This window comes from Dermacentor andersoni, chromosome 4 (genome assembly GCF_023375885.2).
Source record: "Dermacentor andersoni chromosome 4, qqDerAnde1_hic_scaffold, whole genome shotgun sequence".
NCBI lineage: Eukaryota > Metazoa > Arthropoda > Arachnida > Ixodida > Ixodidae > Dermacentor > Dermacentor andersoni.
The window spans coordinates 42272896-42289441 of NC_092817.1; the positions used below are offsets into that span (position 1 = coordinate 42272896).

The 16546-nt window shown below is 46.1% G+C and overlaps 1 protein-coding gene across 2 annotated transcripts in view; it reads right to left on the bottom strand.

Moving 5' to 3' along the window:
- The window catches only part of plx (PTB_TBC1D1_like and TBC domain-containing protein plx), an 81134-nt gene that overhangs the window by 40328 nt on the left and 24260 nt on the right, over positions 1-16546 (bottom strand). For both annotated transcript variants that reach the window (XM_050184099.3, XM_050184098.3), the window contains exons 4-7: positions 8390-8766; positions 5906-6050; positions 3898-3989; positions 3262-3369 (exon numbers count right to left, since the gene is read on the bottom strand). In XM_050184099.3, coding sequence (XP_050040056.1) covers positions 3262-3369; positions 3898-3989; positions 5906-6050; positions 8390-8766 — 722 coding nt within the window. The remainder of the gene's footprint in view (positions 1-3261; positions 3370-3897; positions 3990-5905; positions 6051-8389; positions 8767-16546) is intronic.

Genomic DNA, 16546 nt, shown 5'->3' on the forward strand with positions numbered 1-16546 from the left:
AGCGTGGACGCTTACAATGAACAACAAATATAGTGAAGGTATCATCATGTCAGATATGACTTCGTTATAATGACATTCGATCGCGTATCTGCTACTCAGTGGTGACAGCTAGCAATCAAAAGAATAGGAAAGCCACAGTATTCACGGACTTCATGTGCCACACCAATTAGGAATTCTAAAATGTTGCCACAAAGTCATATCAAAATCAAATCCACCATTTCGCTTGACATTAATATTGAGCCTGAGGACATACAGTGGTGCCGTCTTCCAGGAGCATGGCAATGACATTGTGTGAAGGATAGCATTGTGCACTCCTCATAGTTTGACTGCTGGCATGCAAATAAAGCACTACGTGGGCACCCTCCTGAATGTTTCTGCAAGTGAGCTTTCAGAACAAGGGAAGTTAGAAACTACCAAATGACTGATCCTGAGCAAACTACAAACACGGAACATTTTACACACACTGTATGTTGTAAAATTACAATGTGAGGCCATTGCATGCTATTGTTGCAATAATGTCCCCAGAGCCACTTTTCTTTTTGGTGGTGGTGGTGGGGGGGGGGCATTTCACTGCAAGTGTACTGTAAGCCGTCTGTTTTGATTTTTCTCTCTCTTCTTCTCTTTCATTTTTTTTTTTGGATGGAACATATTTTTTTTTCAATATTGCTCAAGTAAAGTAACGTAATTCAGTCTGCGAGCTGGATTATGTGAAGAGGTGCACATTGCTTTTACAACAAACTAACATGGCCATGTAGCCAGTTAGCCCTTTCAGACACTATGTACACAATTTTGTATGCCAAGATAGTGCATCAACAGCAAAAGCATGGATGAAAGTAATTACGTATATTTGATATATGTTGCATACATCTTGCAACACTTCTGATTCGAACTGTGCTGCAAGTTTGAATGACATGTGCAAGATGTTTTAGTAGAACGAATGGGAAAGTGCATGACTGTGTATTTTTTCTCAGTGTGAGTATGTTGTTGCATGCACCGGGTTGACTCGTTTAGTTGTTTTTCAGTGTGCTGCACCAGCCATAATTTTCAAGTGGCTGCATAGGTGCTTTTCCGGCCTGCTAGATGTGAAATAGTTGATTTCTCAAATTTTGATGTTTCTGTAGAGAGTTATCACATCCAAGTCTTCATTCTGTAAACTTGACAGAACTCATGAAAGAATTGAAAACTCTTAACATATTCTGCAGCTGTACATTTTTTTATGGTTCTGAAGATGTAAGAAATGTGGTGAAAGTAAATTTTCGATCAACAGAATTGGCACCTAAAGGGGTTAAAACTGCACACTAAGAAACTTTTTTCAATTATTGGCATGTCTAATTACAAAATTGAAACAGAGACATAGTGGAGTCACATCTACCTAGCAGAAATCATGAAACTAACATCACTTTTGCAATCATCATCCGCAGCAGCCTATTTTTATGTCCATTGCAGGACGAAGGCCTCTCCCAGTGGTCTCCAATTACCACTGTCTTGTGCTATGCGATTCCAACTTGCACCTGCAAACTTCCTCCTTTCATCACCCCACCTCATTTTCCCCCATCCTCAACTGCGCTTCCATTCCCTTGGCACCCTCTGCCCGATGCGTTACATGGCATGCCCAGCTCCATTTTATCAATTATATGGACACTGAAGACGCATTTCTGTCATCGGCATCACCGTGATGTTCCATATAAAGTGCAAGGGCAACAATATTGTGGCCGCGCACCATATGTTGTGGGTGTGAGTGAAAGCGTGTAAGGTTGCGCCAAGGATGTTGGCTTAATTTTGCACGCACAAGGAAGGCAAGGAGGAAGCACACCATCTTCCATCATGTGCAATGCACCAGGGGGGCTTCTACTCCGGCAGTGGTTGTGTATGGCATGACTGAGTGGGGCCACATGGACCTTATCTTGAAAGTGATGTGTGATGTGTACAGAGTGTAGGTGTGCCGACATAGTTTCATGCACACTGTGTTCTCGCTGCTTAGTTCGTGTTGAAGCGAGAGGCAACACGAAGGTTGATTCGCTCGCTGATACTGCAGCTGTTACTCACGCCAGCATTTTGACGAGTGTTCATTGAGTGAGATGCAGTTATCTTTGCCTGTATACCAAGCTTCTCAATTTAGATAGTAAGCGAATGTTTACAAGTTTAAACACCCAATGAAACTCTTAACCTTACTTCGTATAGCTGTCTAATAACTTGCTATCGCAATCAATGCTTCGGCTGAAAGGAGAAACTGTGACTTTCTTTCTCTTAATGTCAACTAGAATATCGGCTATTCCCTTTTGCTCTCTGATCCACACCGCTCTCTTCCAGTCTCTTAATGTTACGTCTAATATTTTTCGTTCCATCCCTCTTTGCATGGTCCTTAACTAGTTCTCAAGCTTCTTTGCTAACCTCCCAGTTTCTGCCCCATATGTTAGCACCGACAGAATGCAATGATTGTACACTTCTTTTCGACGACAACGGTAAGCTCCCATTCAGGGTTTGGTAATGCCTGCCATATGCACTCCAACCCATTTTTATAATTCTGTAAGTTTCCTTCCCATAATCGCAATCCCCTGTGAGTAATTGACCCAGATAAACATACTCCAGCACAGAATCTAGATGTTGACTGGCGATCATGAATTCTTGTTCCTTTGCCAGGCTATTGCACATTACCTTCGTCTTCTACATATTAATCTTCAACCCTATTCTTACACTTTCTCGGTTAAGGTACTCAATCATTGTTGCAGTTCATCCCCGGTGTTGCTGAACAGGACAATGTCACCTGAAAATTGAAGGTTAATTGTTGAGATATTCGCCATTGATCCTCATTCCTAAGCCACTGCACTGGCATTGGAGTTATCGTTCAAAACACATAAACCTCACAATTTCAATATGTAATAGACAGACAGACATGTAATATAAAGTAAGCAATTAAAGAAGTTGGCGAATCTTTTCAATTACAGCTACCTGGGCGTCGCGATTTGCCATGCAAGTAATGTCTGCCTCCTTAGATAACTCATCTGAAGAGGGCACACTGTGCTTTCATGGTGATTTTGAATAATATCTTCACTAACTAAAAATAAAGAAATAAATAAACATGGTATATTGCAACCAGGCCTGAATTTAACTTTATCATACGTTTTAATGCCCCAAAATCTTTACGGGGAAAACGGAACAACAAAGAGCAGACAGGTGAAGGCTGTGTTTTGTCCACTCTTGTCCCATTTCCCATGAACACAGGGCGATAAGTTGTATGGAGCCAAGTTTAACCACACCCACCTCAGATTTCTGTGCATGGCAATGCTTGGTCTGCTTCTGCTCATACAGGTTCCGCAGCAGCATCATGTAAAGCTCATTCTTGTCCTGCACCGTCCTGCAGTCACCCAGCTGCACAACAATGCGCACGGCCAAATTTCAATGCCACAAATGTGCACTTTTTTCCCGCAGAGTTATGCATCAGATCTCAGCTTCTAAACACTACTTCCATAAGGGCCTTCGTTCACTGCCTTGGGATGATGAGACATAATGAGACGTCACGCCTCAGAGACCCCGACATATTTTTAGCCTGCTCAAAAAAAAAAAAGCGCTCATCCTTGTGTTGCCCCTATTCGTCGTCCCTGCTTGTTTGCGCACAAAAAGTTTTAAGATGAATCTGTTCCAACTAGGCCGACTCGCAGTTATGCTTCAAAAAAAGATGCTATGACTTTCAAATCTTGGCCTAAGAAGAAAGACTGCTGCCATTCTCTTAGATTTCTGGTGCATAATTTTAGGACAACACTGAAGCACACAAAACATGTTTCAGTTTTCTTCTAAAATTCTGAGCTAACAAGACGTGGCTAAACAAGTAAAATTCCTCCGCAATAAAACCAGTTTTATAAGCATACCATAATCTGTTCGGAGACACTTGTTACTCACCTGGTATCTGCCGGCAATTATCTGTTTATCCGAGTCAGACAAGCCTTGGATATACTTCTGGATGAAGGTACAGCAGCTCTCTGGGGATAACCCTGGTGAAAGCAGTTAAGAGAGAGAGTTTCACATCTTGCTTGACCTTTTAATAAAGGAGCATCCCACACAGAAAACTAGCGCACAATGTTTAAGCTGACAATAAAGTGTCAAGCAGATCAGAATTGCAACAAATTAAGTAAAAGAGTTAAAAGCAGCCCTAACGAATTGACAGTTAAAGTACATCCCTCACAACAGCAAAAGCACTTTGGTCATGGAAATATTGAGATTAATTTTAGCACTTTTAAATTGCTTACCTGATGAACTGATCAAAAGTCATCATCCCTTATTCTAGCTTCCTACAGCGGGTGTCTCAAAAACATGGCAAACAGATCTCATGAGTGTGGCTGAGTGAATAATCTTTTACTCTTGCTAACTTTAGCTATGTAACTTGAGGTAAGCCTTCCCTTCGCTCTGAATAAGCTGCAATGTGACTCAAGGCAAGTTAATTTCACATAATTAGAAAAATATTTTCAAAATAAAGATATGAATTTCTATGTATGCAACCTGATGATAGCTAACCCAAGCTTGAAACCACAGTCTTACAAGAAACTTCAAGGCAAGACTTCACTACACAGTGGACTTGTACAGAGAGACAAGGGCAAAGGTCCTGCATGCAACAATTATGAGTGCAATAACTAGATATGACAGCTTTATGCACAAAATGAGCTGCTTTCTTGCCTGTGACACTTAGTTTTTCTCAATGTTCCTCCACCATTGATAGGTGACCAGCGAAAGTGATAGACACTGAACCCTTCTAGTGTTTATCAAATGTGCCGCATTGCGAAATGCAGCTGTGTGTGGCTTGCATTGGGCACATCATGAACAGAAATCATACTGTGCAATGGCCACCTTGGCGGACAAAGTTATGAGGGCTGAAAAATAGAAATTGGCAAAAGCAAAATAATGGTGTCATACGGAGCTTCAGTAGGGAATCAATGCAAGAGACACTGCTGCATATCAGCTGCAACAGTCTAGACCATTTCTAGGTAGGCGCATTGTCTTCTCTTGACATGCCAGTGAGCATCTGACTTCAACAATGTCAACCTACGGAAGCAAAAACTAGTCGCGGCTACGGAAGGTGATGATAAACTGAGAAAGCAAAGGAAACAGCCCCATATAATTATTGTAGCAAAATTAAACCATTAGCGCCACATATAAAGCTTTGCTGCAGAAAAAAAAAAAGAGAATCAATGAAATTCAGCAATCCCTCCAAGCTCTGAACTCATTGAATGTGACAACAGCAAGTTCTCACAGTGGACACTGCCATTTACTCGAGAACAACTGCTTTGCGATGCACATGTCGTTGTCCTCAACGGCTACAGTATTTTCCCTTGTAGCCTAGAAATAGTACATGCAAGAACTCTCAGGATACATTTTGACTGGTTCCTGCCATGCTACGGCATGGTTGACATCAACGCGAAGGCGTCCCAACATTGGAACCCAAGAAAGCATATGCAAGCCGAACATTCAGCTGCTCCCAGGACAATCGGAGAAACAGCGCTTCAGAATTCTGTCGGGCCTCGGTCATGCTCCCAGCTCGAAGATGTGAGTGCCTATGAGCTCTCTGAGCTAGAGCGAGGCATTCTGAATGAACCAGTCAAACATGTTCCAAGCGCTCGATTTTGACCAGCTGAATGTAAACCTCCCTGCGAGAGCACCTGAAATCAACCAGTTCAATGTACCATCAGAGTCTGTAAGACACACAAAGCACAAAAGTTATCAAGCGCCATGACTACGGTAGCACAGTGGTCAGCATAACTGAAAGGACCCAGGTTTGAGCTTCTAACTGCTGTAGCATCAAGAAAATATCGCAGGTCGTTGCTCTTGCCAGAATGGCCAAATTTAAATCACAACATGAGCAGCATGTCCAAACAGCCCCCTATATTCAGGCACTGCATGGCATTACAACACATACCTTCCAGCTCGAGGCAAAGTTTGTGGAATCGATGCATGGGACAGGAATCGCACAATGACTGCACTGTGGAGCCACTTTCCTTTTGTGCATGGTTCTGGTGCGCACTGCGAAAGGCTTGCTTCAGCGTCTGCATTATCTCGTTCGCCTGCAGCCAACGCCATTTCATTTAAACAAGGTGAACATCTTGCTGTGGTACAAAGTAAAACAAAAGCACGCAGACATTCAGTTTGTGTGTTTTATTATTTCTCTAAACTTTAATTCGTCTATTGAAGCAACAGACAACACAAGATAACAGAGATTGCCTTGAATAATTCTCAAAGTGTCACGTGTCACTATGAGCGATGTCACAGCATAGACATGTACAGTCGCAAGCAAAAGTTTGGAGTCCATGGCATCAGCAAAAATTTAAATATCTTCTGGTAGCAGCTCCGCGGCCTGGAATTGGTCTAATACATTGCATTGGTCAAACACGCACGCATATGTGCTCTTTATTTCAGCCGAAATGTAAAGACTGAAAAAAAAAAAAGGAAAACAAATAGCGGCACCTTTGGAACCCAAACTTTTGCACACAACTGTACGTAGGCACAATTGCTGATATGCGTTATCCCCTTGTCTTGTAGCGCAGCATCCGTGAGGAGGAGGGCAAATGGTGTTTAGTTTGAAATTTCAGCTCTTTCCGTGGTGTGTAACAATGCAATTCTTAGCAGACACGATCGTGAGCGTGCATTGTATGTACTATGCTTGTCAGCTGAAAATGGCCAGACCTAATGAGGGGCACTTTAAGGGAAGGCTAAAAGAGAATATTAAGTAGAGTCAGAACAAACAGCAAACTACACTCATGAAGTTGCAGGTAGGTCACTCCTAAAGTGACTTCTGTTTTCATTCAAACAAATACAAAGGAATTTGCAGGTGCTAATGCTTTATTTACACTCAGATTTTGTTACAAGGTTAACGGCATTGTTCAGTAAAACTTCAGCATTACTATTTGCATCATTTGTCTTGGTGACGACTGCCTTCAAATAACTGAAGTGGTGCCTTCAGGTGGCAGAGATAGCAACAAAAATTCAAAGCTTGTTAATTTTTTATTATTATTAGAAAAATATTATGCTGCAGACAACAACAAGGGGATATTGAACACAATGACCTCAACTAGATTTTTTGCACCCGCCGTGGTTGCTCAATGGCTATAGTGTTGGGCTGCTGAGCACGAGGTCGCGGGATCGAATCCCGGCCACGGCGGCCGCATTTCGATGGTGGCAAAATGCGAAAACACCCGTGTACTTAGATTTAGGTGCACGTTAAAGAACCCCAGGTGGTCCAAATTTCCGGAGTCCCCCACTACGCCGTGCCTCATAATCAGAAAGTGGTTTTGGCACGTAAAACCCCATAATTTTTTTAGATTTTTTTAGAAAAGGGACCAAAATCCATAAAAGGCTCTGGTGAAATTTATTGTGTCACAAATAAAAGTAATCATCACTGTTCTTTCATTACAGGGATAACTTCGTTTGCAATCTTCTCCACTTATAGTTTCTTTTTCTGGGAGTTCCAGGATGGTAATCTACTAATCTAGTGGGACTTGAAGTATTTCCTTCCAATGTCCCTTAAGGCAGAAGCCACCGAAAGTAGTTACCTAGAAAATGCTACAGTAGTGTCAGTAAGGTTCCTAAATCCCTGTGAAAACCAATGCTGGTTGTAAATGAAAGGTGCCACAGGCCAGCTTACAAGAATGCATTCTGATTAGAATGACCAGATGAATTCATGCCAACGAGTGTATAGCCATCTCAAAACAAGCATAAATATGTGGTATGACCAGTCCATAAACAGCCTCCAAATACGGAGAATATTTTTGACAAACAATCTACTCAAAGCTAATGCTTGATTAAAGTTACAATGGTCACTATAGCTAAAATATTCACAATGCATTATTATGGAGCTTTAGCTTATCCGCAACCTTCTTGCAGTTTACAGATTACAGGGTTACCGGAGCGGTGGACAGCAGTAGCAAAGCTGATAGTGGCATTTTGAGACATTTGTCCAACTACAATGCATTTGAATTATTTTTTAGTTGTGCAAGTGTTCTCACAGAATGAAAATCACAAAAGGACCGCACATAACAATTACGTTGCTACGAACGCTTTACACCAGCAGTTAAGTAGAATATGGTAGATCACTGCAGTATCAGATTTTGTGTTCTCTGGTTAAAGTCTGCATCACAAGCTGTCGTAACCGGCGTCATTGCAGTTCACCTCTATGGCAACCCAGTATTCCGCAAGCAGTAATATGTCCACGAACAAGCTAAATTTCCCTAATACAAAATGCCTACACTCGTTCAGATCATCCCTGAGAAATAATAAAGAAATAATTTTTGTCCTGTCACAAGTGACAGGACAAAAACAACAAATCAAGATATGCTCACATTTAATATAAACTGGGCACTCTAATACTGAGTCACCGAGTCAACCCATCAACAAATGGCGCACTCACCACTTGGACAGAGGAGCACTTGAAGATGTAAGCAATATACTTGTCAGCCGAAGACAGCGAGGAATCACGGCAGTTGAAGCCGAAGTGGTCAGAGTATTTGTTGCCCTGGTAGCAGCGTGAGATGTCGGTGAAAGGTCGACTCACTAGGGTCTGCTTGCGATCGGTGCTGAGCAATCGCAGCTCCCGCTGCAGCACCAGCAGCAACATGGTGCGATTGCTGCGCCGCTCAGACTGCAGAAGCCGACGGAGATCCACGGCACCCCCACTGCTCACACGCGGACGAAATGTTGGCAACGACGTCTGCTTCGTAGGTCGTGGCTGGTCGCCACTTGCCGAGCGAACTCGGGCTGATGAGCCTCGGGTCCCACATCCTGCAGCTAAGATGGACAACAGGAAGAACACACATAGAATGTACCCGAAGGGTTTCTATCAAAAGAAAGCACATTTCATAGACAGTGAGCATACAAGGCAAGCATGTCACCAATATGACTTAACGCTTCAAGAATATTTCAGCATGAACAACACATCTTCTTGACTATGACACAAAACTACTTGCAGCAACTCACCACACAGAAACACATAGGTGAGTATACTAAGCAGGTGGCAGAGGTAGCGTTAGGCAGGAGCTGGAAGGATTCCCTGAAATATTCCCATTTGCCGTTATGTTAAAGGTGAACTGCAACGAAATCTCACTTTAGCTCAATATCTCAATAATAAATGGTAGATGTGACCAAAATAATCGTGTAATAGCTTTAAAAAGGCCGTGAACCACTTTTTATTGAGATTGAGAAATGCATTCTAAGTTAAAATAGACTATTTCAGAAATAGTTTGCCACAAAAAGTACTTAAATGCGTTCAACAGAAGCGGAGTTATTGGCAATCAAACACCGACTTCACGGTGCTTCCGCTCCTTCTACAATGACTTGCACTGTGAAGGCTACGGCGGAGTGGGTCGTGCCCACAATGCTCCGCCTATGAACATCACCGTGGCGTGCAGTTCAAATTTGATTTTGGGTGTTCACGTAGACACCACTTCTTTCAATTTTGGCACCTACAACACGCTAAATACAGTTGTCCTCAGTGAGCTGCAGTGCGCTCAGCCAGCACACTCATCGCGGCACCTCACGGCGGCCATGGTATCTATGCTACATAACAGACCTCAGCTACATGCAAATGTAATGCATGTGAGCAGCATTTGCTTTGTCCAAGACAGGGCTTGAGTGCACGCTCATGCTAATATGCTCCAGTCTGGCTGGGCTACGTGGTGCGGACTAGCTTTGTCCTGCACCAACTTGATCGATGGATGATAGCCACATCCAATTTGCGCACTTTGAAACACTAGCAATAGCTCAATACGAAGTCTGCCAAGGTGTCTAACCAGGACTGACCAGGAGTGAGTGTGGTCTGACCTGAACTTTTGTGTGGTTCGAGACTAGTTTAGAGTTCAAAATTAGTCAAAATTAGTGAGACCGGATGGCTGCAACACCAACAAGCAGGGTGGCCAAAGTTTAATTCCAACGCTGATGGCTGCGGCCGAGCGTGGGCACAGCTTCTTCTGGAAGCAAATAATTCTTATCGAAATTTGAAAGCAGGTTCTCCCTTACTTAAGCTTGTTTATTAAAGTGCATCAATAAATATACACAGTAATGGAATGAAGATGTGCACTGGTCCAAACACTTCTTGATTGATGGCAGCTATTGGCCAATAGCAGCTGCGTATAGGAATCTGCTATATTATGAAATAAGGCATCCAGAAAAAAGTGAGGAGAAGCCTTCTGTTGAAAAGAGAGCATTTAAGAAAAAGGTGATTTCACAATCTGCTTGCAAGCTCCACGCACCGCACACGACTACAAAATTTGGCTAAGATGTTCACAGCAGCGTGTGCTATGCGCAGAAAGTTTTTTCACCAAGCCGGAAGGGTGATTTAGTGCCCCTTTAGGGCTTGCTCCAAACAAAGATAGAGAGTGAGAGAGAGAGAAAATGATAAATAAAAGCCAGGGAGACTGACTAGGACTGAGCCCAGTCTGCTGCCCTGCAGTGGGGAAAGACAAACTATGGTGAACACCAATGCAAACAATAGTGAGTTAAATCAGATATGTCACTTGTGTAATGTCATATCGTGTACTAGCTTGCTTAGCTGCTAGGCTGCATCAGTTCTTGATACAGGTTATTTTCATTTCATTTCATTTTATTACCTTAAAGGCTCCAATAAATGGAGCGTTACATAAGGGGTGGCAAGAATAAAAATACATAGTCACAATAACAGGAAGTTTTTTACATTTTCGATGAACTTGGATGGGCACATAATGACAGCAACGTCGTTAGGAAGGCCGTTCCAGTCTGCAGCTGTGCGAAGAAAAAAAGAATTTAAAAACGTGACAGTGCGTGAGCGTGGACGGGCAACCTGTAGCTGATGGCTGGTGCGGTGAGATATGCGTGTAGGAGGAAGGATATAAGGTGCGATGCGCATAGGGCTATGAAAGAATTTGTGAAATAAAGATAGGCTGGCAATGCGACGACGGAGCGATAAGGGGGATAATGCGGATGCAGTTTTTAAGGAGGAAACGCTGATGTCAAAGGAATATGACGAGTGGATGAAACGAGCGGCGCGATTTTGTACAGATTCAAGATTATTAATTAGGTATGCCTGATGAGGATTCCAAATAGGCGATGCAAATTCTAGTTTTGACCTGACAAATGATTTGTAGGCTAACAATTTTACGTGTTGAGGAGCATGATGCAGATGGCGTTTTAGAAATCCTAACGTCCTGTTCGCGGATGATATTAGGTTAGTAACATGAGGATTCCAGGAAAGATCGCTTGAAAGTGTTACTCCTAAATACTTGTATGAATGAACTAGTTCAACCGGAACTTCAGATATTACATAAGGAAATAGGAGAGAATTACGGCGACGGTGAATGGACAAATATTTACACTTACGCGGTGTTGGGGTCTCGGTGCTGACGCCCGTTATTGCGAATGGGTCGCAAGCCCCAAGCGTAGCGTTGGCCTGGCGGCCTGGGGCACTGGAAGCATCCGAAGGTCCCGGCAAAGCATGAGAAGACTGGTAACAGAACAACTTGTTTATTCTAACATAGCAAAAGAGCGGCCGGTCAGGACGACCGAAGTGGAGAGACGGGAGAGCACGTAACTCAACAGTACAAATCGGAGCCTCTCTCCTGGCGTCCGGGGGCAGCTGCTCTTATACTCTCGGCGTCGCGGGCCAGAAGGAAGGTCACGGGATGAGCCCACGACACGGCGGAGCATGAGCCCACGACGGCGCGCACGGTCGAGCCGAGAGACCTGCAGAACCGAGTGTAGTGACGCATCGCCAACCCGCCGACGGACAGACCGCCTGGCACCTCACTTGGGGAGCTCCGCTCCCCGGCTGCCGCGCTTTGACAAGCGTGGGCACACACACACACACGCACACACGAAGACACGTGGCACTGAAACACGCCTGGACACGCTTGGCGGGGAGGCGTTGTGGCGGCGTCGAACGGGCCAAAATGTCCGCCGCTTTGAACGAAGCCCCGGCGTCCGTTGCATCCGCGCCGGCATTACCGCGCGTTGTAGGCGAAACGTAACAGACCGCCCCGCCGGGGGAAGGAGATCCCGATGGTCAGGGGACTGCATCCGCTGTCCGGAGGGATGTCGCTCGATGATGCTCATAACCGAAGTCGGGCGTCCTTTGGCGTTTCTTGAGCGCAGCGCACAGAGAAGACCTCGTTCTCACGTTCAGGTGCACACAGGACACTGCAAAGTGACTTCGGGAGAGTTGACATTTTTGTTCTCGTTTCCGGCAAGCGTTAGAACTACGCCGAAAGTCAACCGCTCAGTCAGCAAGCACGGCACAACCCTCACTAAGCCCTGCCAGGCTCTTTCCCCTTTTATACTGCTGCTTAGTTCCTTACAGTAGTTGAGCAGCACTCAGAACGCGTCCACAAATCGAAAAATCGCACTAGAAAGCACATCATCACTTTGAAACACTACACAAAAGCAATAAGTTAAAAATCCTGCCTCAGGAAGAAAAACATCAGTAACAAGCAATTTTGAGGCTGATTCCCACGTTAGGGGCTTCGACTTAAGCCATCGGCGTTACCGTTGAGACTCCCCTTTTTGTAACGTACCTCAAAGGAATAATGTTGCAAAGCGAGGCTCCAGCGCAGGAGGCGGCCATTTTTGGGAGAGATGGTCTGCAGCCATTGGAGAGGGCAGTGATCCGTCTCAATGATAAACCTCGAGCCAGCTAGGTAACATGACAATTTCTGAACGGCCCACACGATACACACACACTCTTTCTCGGTGGCGCTATACGCCTGCTCACGACTCGTCAGCTTACGACTAGCATACAGGACGGGGTGTTCTACTTCTCCATTTTCCCGTTGGCACAGTACAACGCCCATGCCTCGCTCACTAGCATCACACTGAACAACGAACCCTTTTGTGTAGTCGGGCGATCGTAGCACAGGCTGGCTTGTTAGGGCGCTCTTTAGGGCGCTAAAAGCTCTTTCCTTTGTCTCATCCCAGACGACTGTTTGCGGCTCTGTCTTTCTTAGAGCATCCGTTAGGGGAGACGCGATATCAGAGTACCTGGGGATGTACCTCTGATAGTAGCCGGCGACACCTAAGAACGACCGAATATCGGTCTTCGTGCGCGGTTGCGGGAAGTCTCGCACAGCGGCCACCTTTATTTCAGAGGGGCGGCGACGACCCCGACCAATCACGTGTCCGAGGTAGACAACCTCGGCCTGTGCTAACTGGCACTTGGGAGCCTTGACTGTCAAGCCCGCATCGCGCAGGCGGGTTAGCACTGCCCGCAAGTGCGCCATATGCTCAGGCCAGGATGCGGAGAATATCGCTACGTCGTCTAGATACGGTAAAGCGAATTCTTGCTGTCCCCGCAACACTTTATCCATGAGGCTTGAAAAGCAGTATGGCGCGTTCTTCAAACCAAAACTCAAAACTTTAGGACGGAATGTCCCCATTGGTGAAATGAACCCCGCATACCTACTAGCCTCTTCTGTAAGTGGAACCTGCCAATAACCCCTGACAAGATCTAGGGTGGAAATAAACTGAGCGCTACTCACTCTCTCAAGGCGCTCCTCGATGTTAGGGATCGGATAAATTTGATCCTTAGTGATGGAATTAAGCCTGCGGTAGTCGACGCAAGGACGAGGTTCCTTGCCCGGTACCTCAACTAAAATCAAAGGGGAGGTATAATCACTCTCACCTGCTTCAATAACACCGAGCTGTAGCATTTTCTTTACCTCAGCCTCCATAATATCGCTCTGGCGGGGTGACACCCGGTACGCCTTGGATCGTACTGGCTCTGGGGAGGTAAGTTCTATGTCATGAGCAAGGACAGAAGTCCTACCAGGCCTCTCAGAGAACAGACCTTGAAACTCTTGTAAGAGCTGGTGTAGTTCGGTTTTCTGCTCAGGCGACAGCGATGCTTTACTTATTAAGTCACTAATGACTTGATCGGTGTCTTTCCTGTTCGTCACTGAGCCTAGTCCCGGAAGCTCGACCGGAAGCTCTTCGGGAACGTTTACCATCATGCACACCACTGCTTCCCGTTGCTTATAGGGTTTGAGCAGATTACAGTGGTAAACTTGCTGTGCTTTCCGCTTTCCTGGCAGACTCACCACGTAGTTAACGTCCGACAGTTTTTGAACAATCCGTGCTGGGCCCTCCCACTGCACGTCGAGTTTGTTCTTTAGCGATGTGCGCAATATCATGACCTCATCGCCCACCTCAAAACGACGGGCCCTGGCTGTCCGATCATAATAAACCTTGGCCCTCTGCTGGGCCTTTGCCATTGCTTCACCTGACAACTCCTGTGCCCTTCTTAAGCGTTCGAGGAGCTTAAGCACGTACTCTACCACGACTGGGTCGTCGCCCCTGCCTTCCCATGATTCTCGAAGCATGCGAAGCGGAGATCGCAGCGAGCGACCGTACACCAGCTCAGCTGGCGAAAACCCCGTAGCCGCATGCGGCGCGGTTCTTAATGCAAACATCACTCCAGGCAGACACAGCTCCCAGTCAGTTTGATGTTCAAAACACAATGCTCTCAACACGCGCTTCATGACGGAGTGGAGCTTCTCAACGGAATTCGACTGGGGGTGGTGCACTGAGCTGTGTAACAGCCTTACCCCGCACCTTTCGAGAAAGGCTGTCGTCAAAGCGCTAGTAAACACTGTACCCTGATCTGACTGGATTTCTGCAGGAAAACCAACTCGCGCAAATATGGACAGTAGTGCATTGACTATCTCAACTGAGCTGAGTTCTTTAAGCGGCACTGCTTCAGGGAACTTTGTCGCTGGGCAGATCACAGTCAAAATGTGTCGGTACCCCGTGGCTGTTACCGGCAGAGGTCCCACTGTATCAATAACGAGCCGTCTAAAAGGCTCCGTAATGATAGGTACCAACTTCAACGGCGCCCTCGATTTGTCCCCTGGCTTGCCCACCCGCTGACAGGTGTCGCATGTCTTCACAAAGTGGTCTGCGTCCCGAAAACACCCTGGCCAATAGTACTCTTGCAAGAGACGGTCCTTAGTTTTCTTAACTCCTAGGTGTCCGGACCACGAACCCCCATGCGACAAGCGCAACAGATCCTGACGATAGCATTGAGGCACGATCAGCTGATCGAACTCCACTCCCCTGCGGTCTAGATACTTCCGGTACAGGACCCCACCTCTTTCCACAAAGCGAGCATTTTTCTTGGCGATACCTTCCTTGACAATGCAGCGTATGTTTTCTAGGCTGCCATCCTTCTTTTGCTCGGCTATCAAAGCTGACCGGCTGACTTTTAGCAACCTGTTTAGTCCGTCTGACGTAGGCGCGATGAGCAAATCTGGAGACAGCTCTTCTAACTTTCCCGTGTCGGGATTTTCCTCTCCAGTATCTGGTGCCTTTAACGCTACAGGCTCAATTTTTTTCAGTTCGGGCGCGCTCTGAATACCAGCTTGCTGCGCCTCTGACCCTTTCTCATCGTTCAACAACGTCGGCCCCGCAACTACCGCCTTTGCAGCGAGCTCCCGAACCTTCGATCTGGTTAAGGCCTGAACGCTAGCCTCACCAAACAAAAGCCCCTTCTCGCGCAGGAGGTGATCGGACCTGTTCGAAAATAAGTACGGGTACTGGGGGGGCAGCATAGATGACACTGCGGCCTCCGTCTCAAGTGCTCCGAAAGGTCCTTCAATAAGCACTTTTGCTACCGGCAGACACACGCTATGAGCTTCCACTGCTTGCTTGATCCATGCGCACTCGCCCGTGAACATATCGGGTTCTACGTAAGAGGGGTGAACTACATCCATTGTAGCTGCGGAATCGCGAAGCACTCGGCACTCTTTCCCGTTCACGAGGAGGTCTCGCATGTAAGGCTCGAGAAGCTTCATGTTCTCGTCAGTGCTGCATAAAGACAAAAACACGACTTTTGTTTTTGTTTCTGGACACTGCGCCGAAAAGTGACCCGGCTTCTGGCACGTATAACAAACGCGCGCTTGCCTCGTCTCGAACCGCTTTCTGCGTTCGGCTTCGGTTGCCGCCGTCTCCGTACGTTCGGTCGGACTGCTTTCACTTGCATCCGAACTACGTGTGTCCCCCTTTGCTCTCATGGGTGTGAACTTCGGCCTCTCAAACTTGGAGCCAAATTCACCCTTTTGACCGTCCTTAGCTCCGCGAGCCCGACGCGTCACAAACTCCTCGGCTAACTCAGCGGCTCTAGCCACCGTACTAACGTCTGGCCTATCCAAGACCCAGTACCGCACGTTCTCAGGTAACCGACTATAAAACTGTTCTAGCCCGAAACACTGCAGAACTTTCTCGTGGTCACCAAACGCTTTCTCTTCTTTGAGCCACTCCTGCATGTTTGACATAAGCCTGTACGCAAACTCTGTATATGACTCACTTCTGCCTTTCTCGTTTTCCCGAAACTTCCGACGGAACGCCTCCGCTGACAGCCGGTACTTTTTTAGCAGACTCGATTTCACTTTGTCGAAATCCTCTGCCTCCTCTCTCTCCAAGCGAGCGACTACGTCGGCCGCCTCGCCGGGTAGCAAAGTGAGCAAGCGCTGTGGCCACGTTTCCCGAGAGAACCCCTGCTTCTCGCACGTTCGCTCAAAGTTAACCAGGAACAAACCAATGTCCTCTCCAA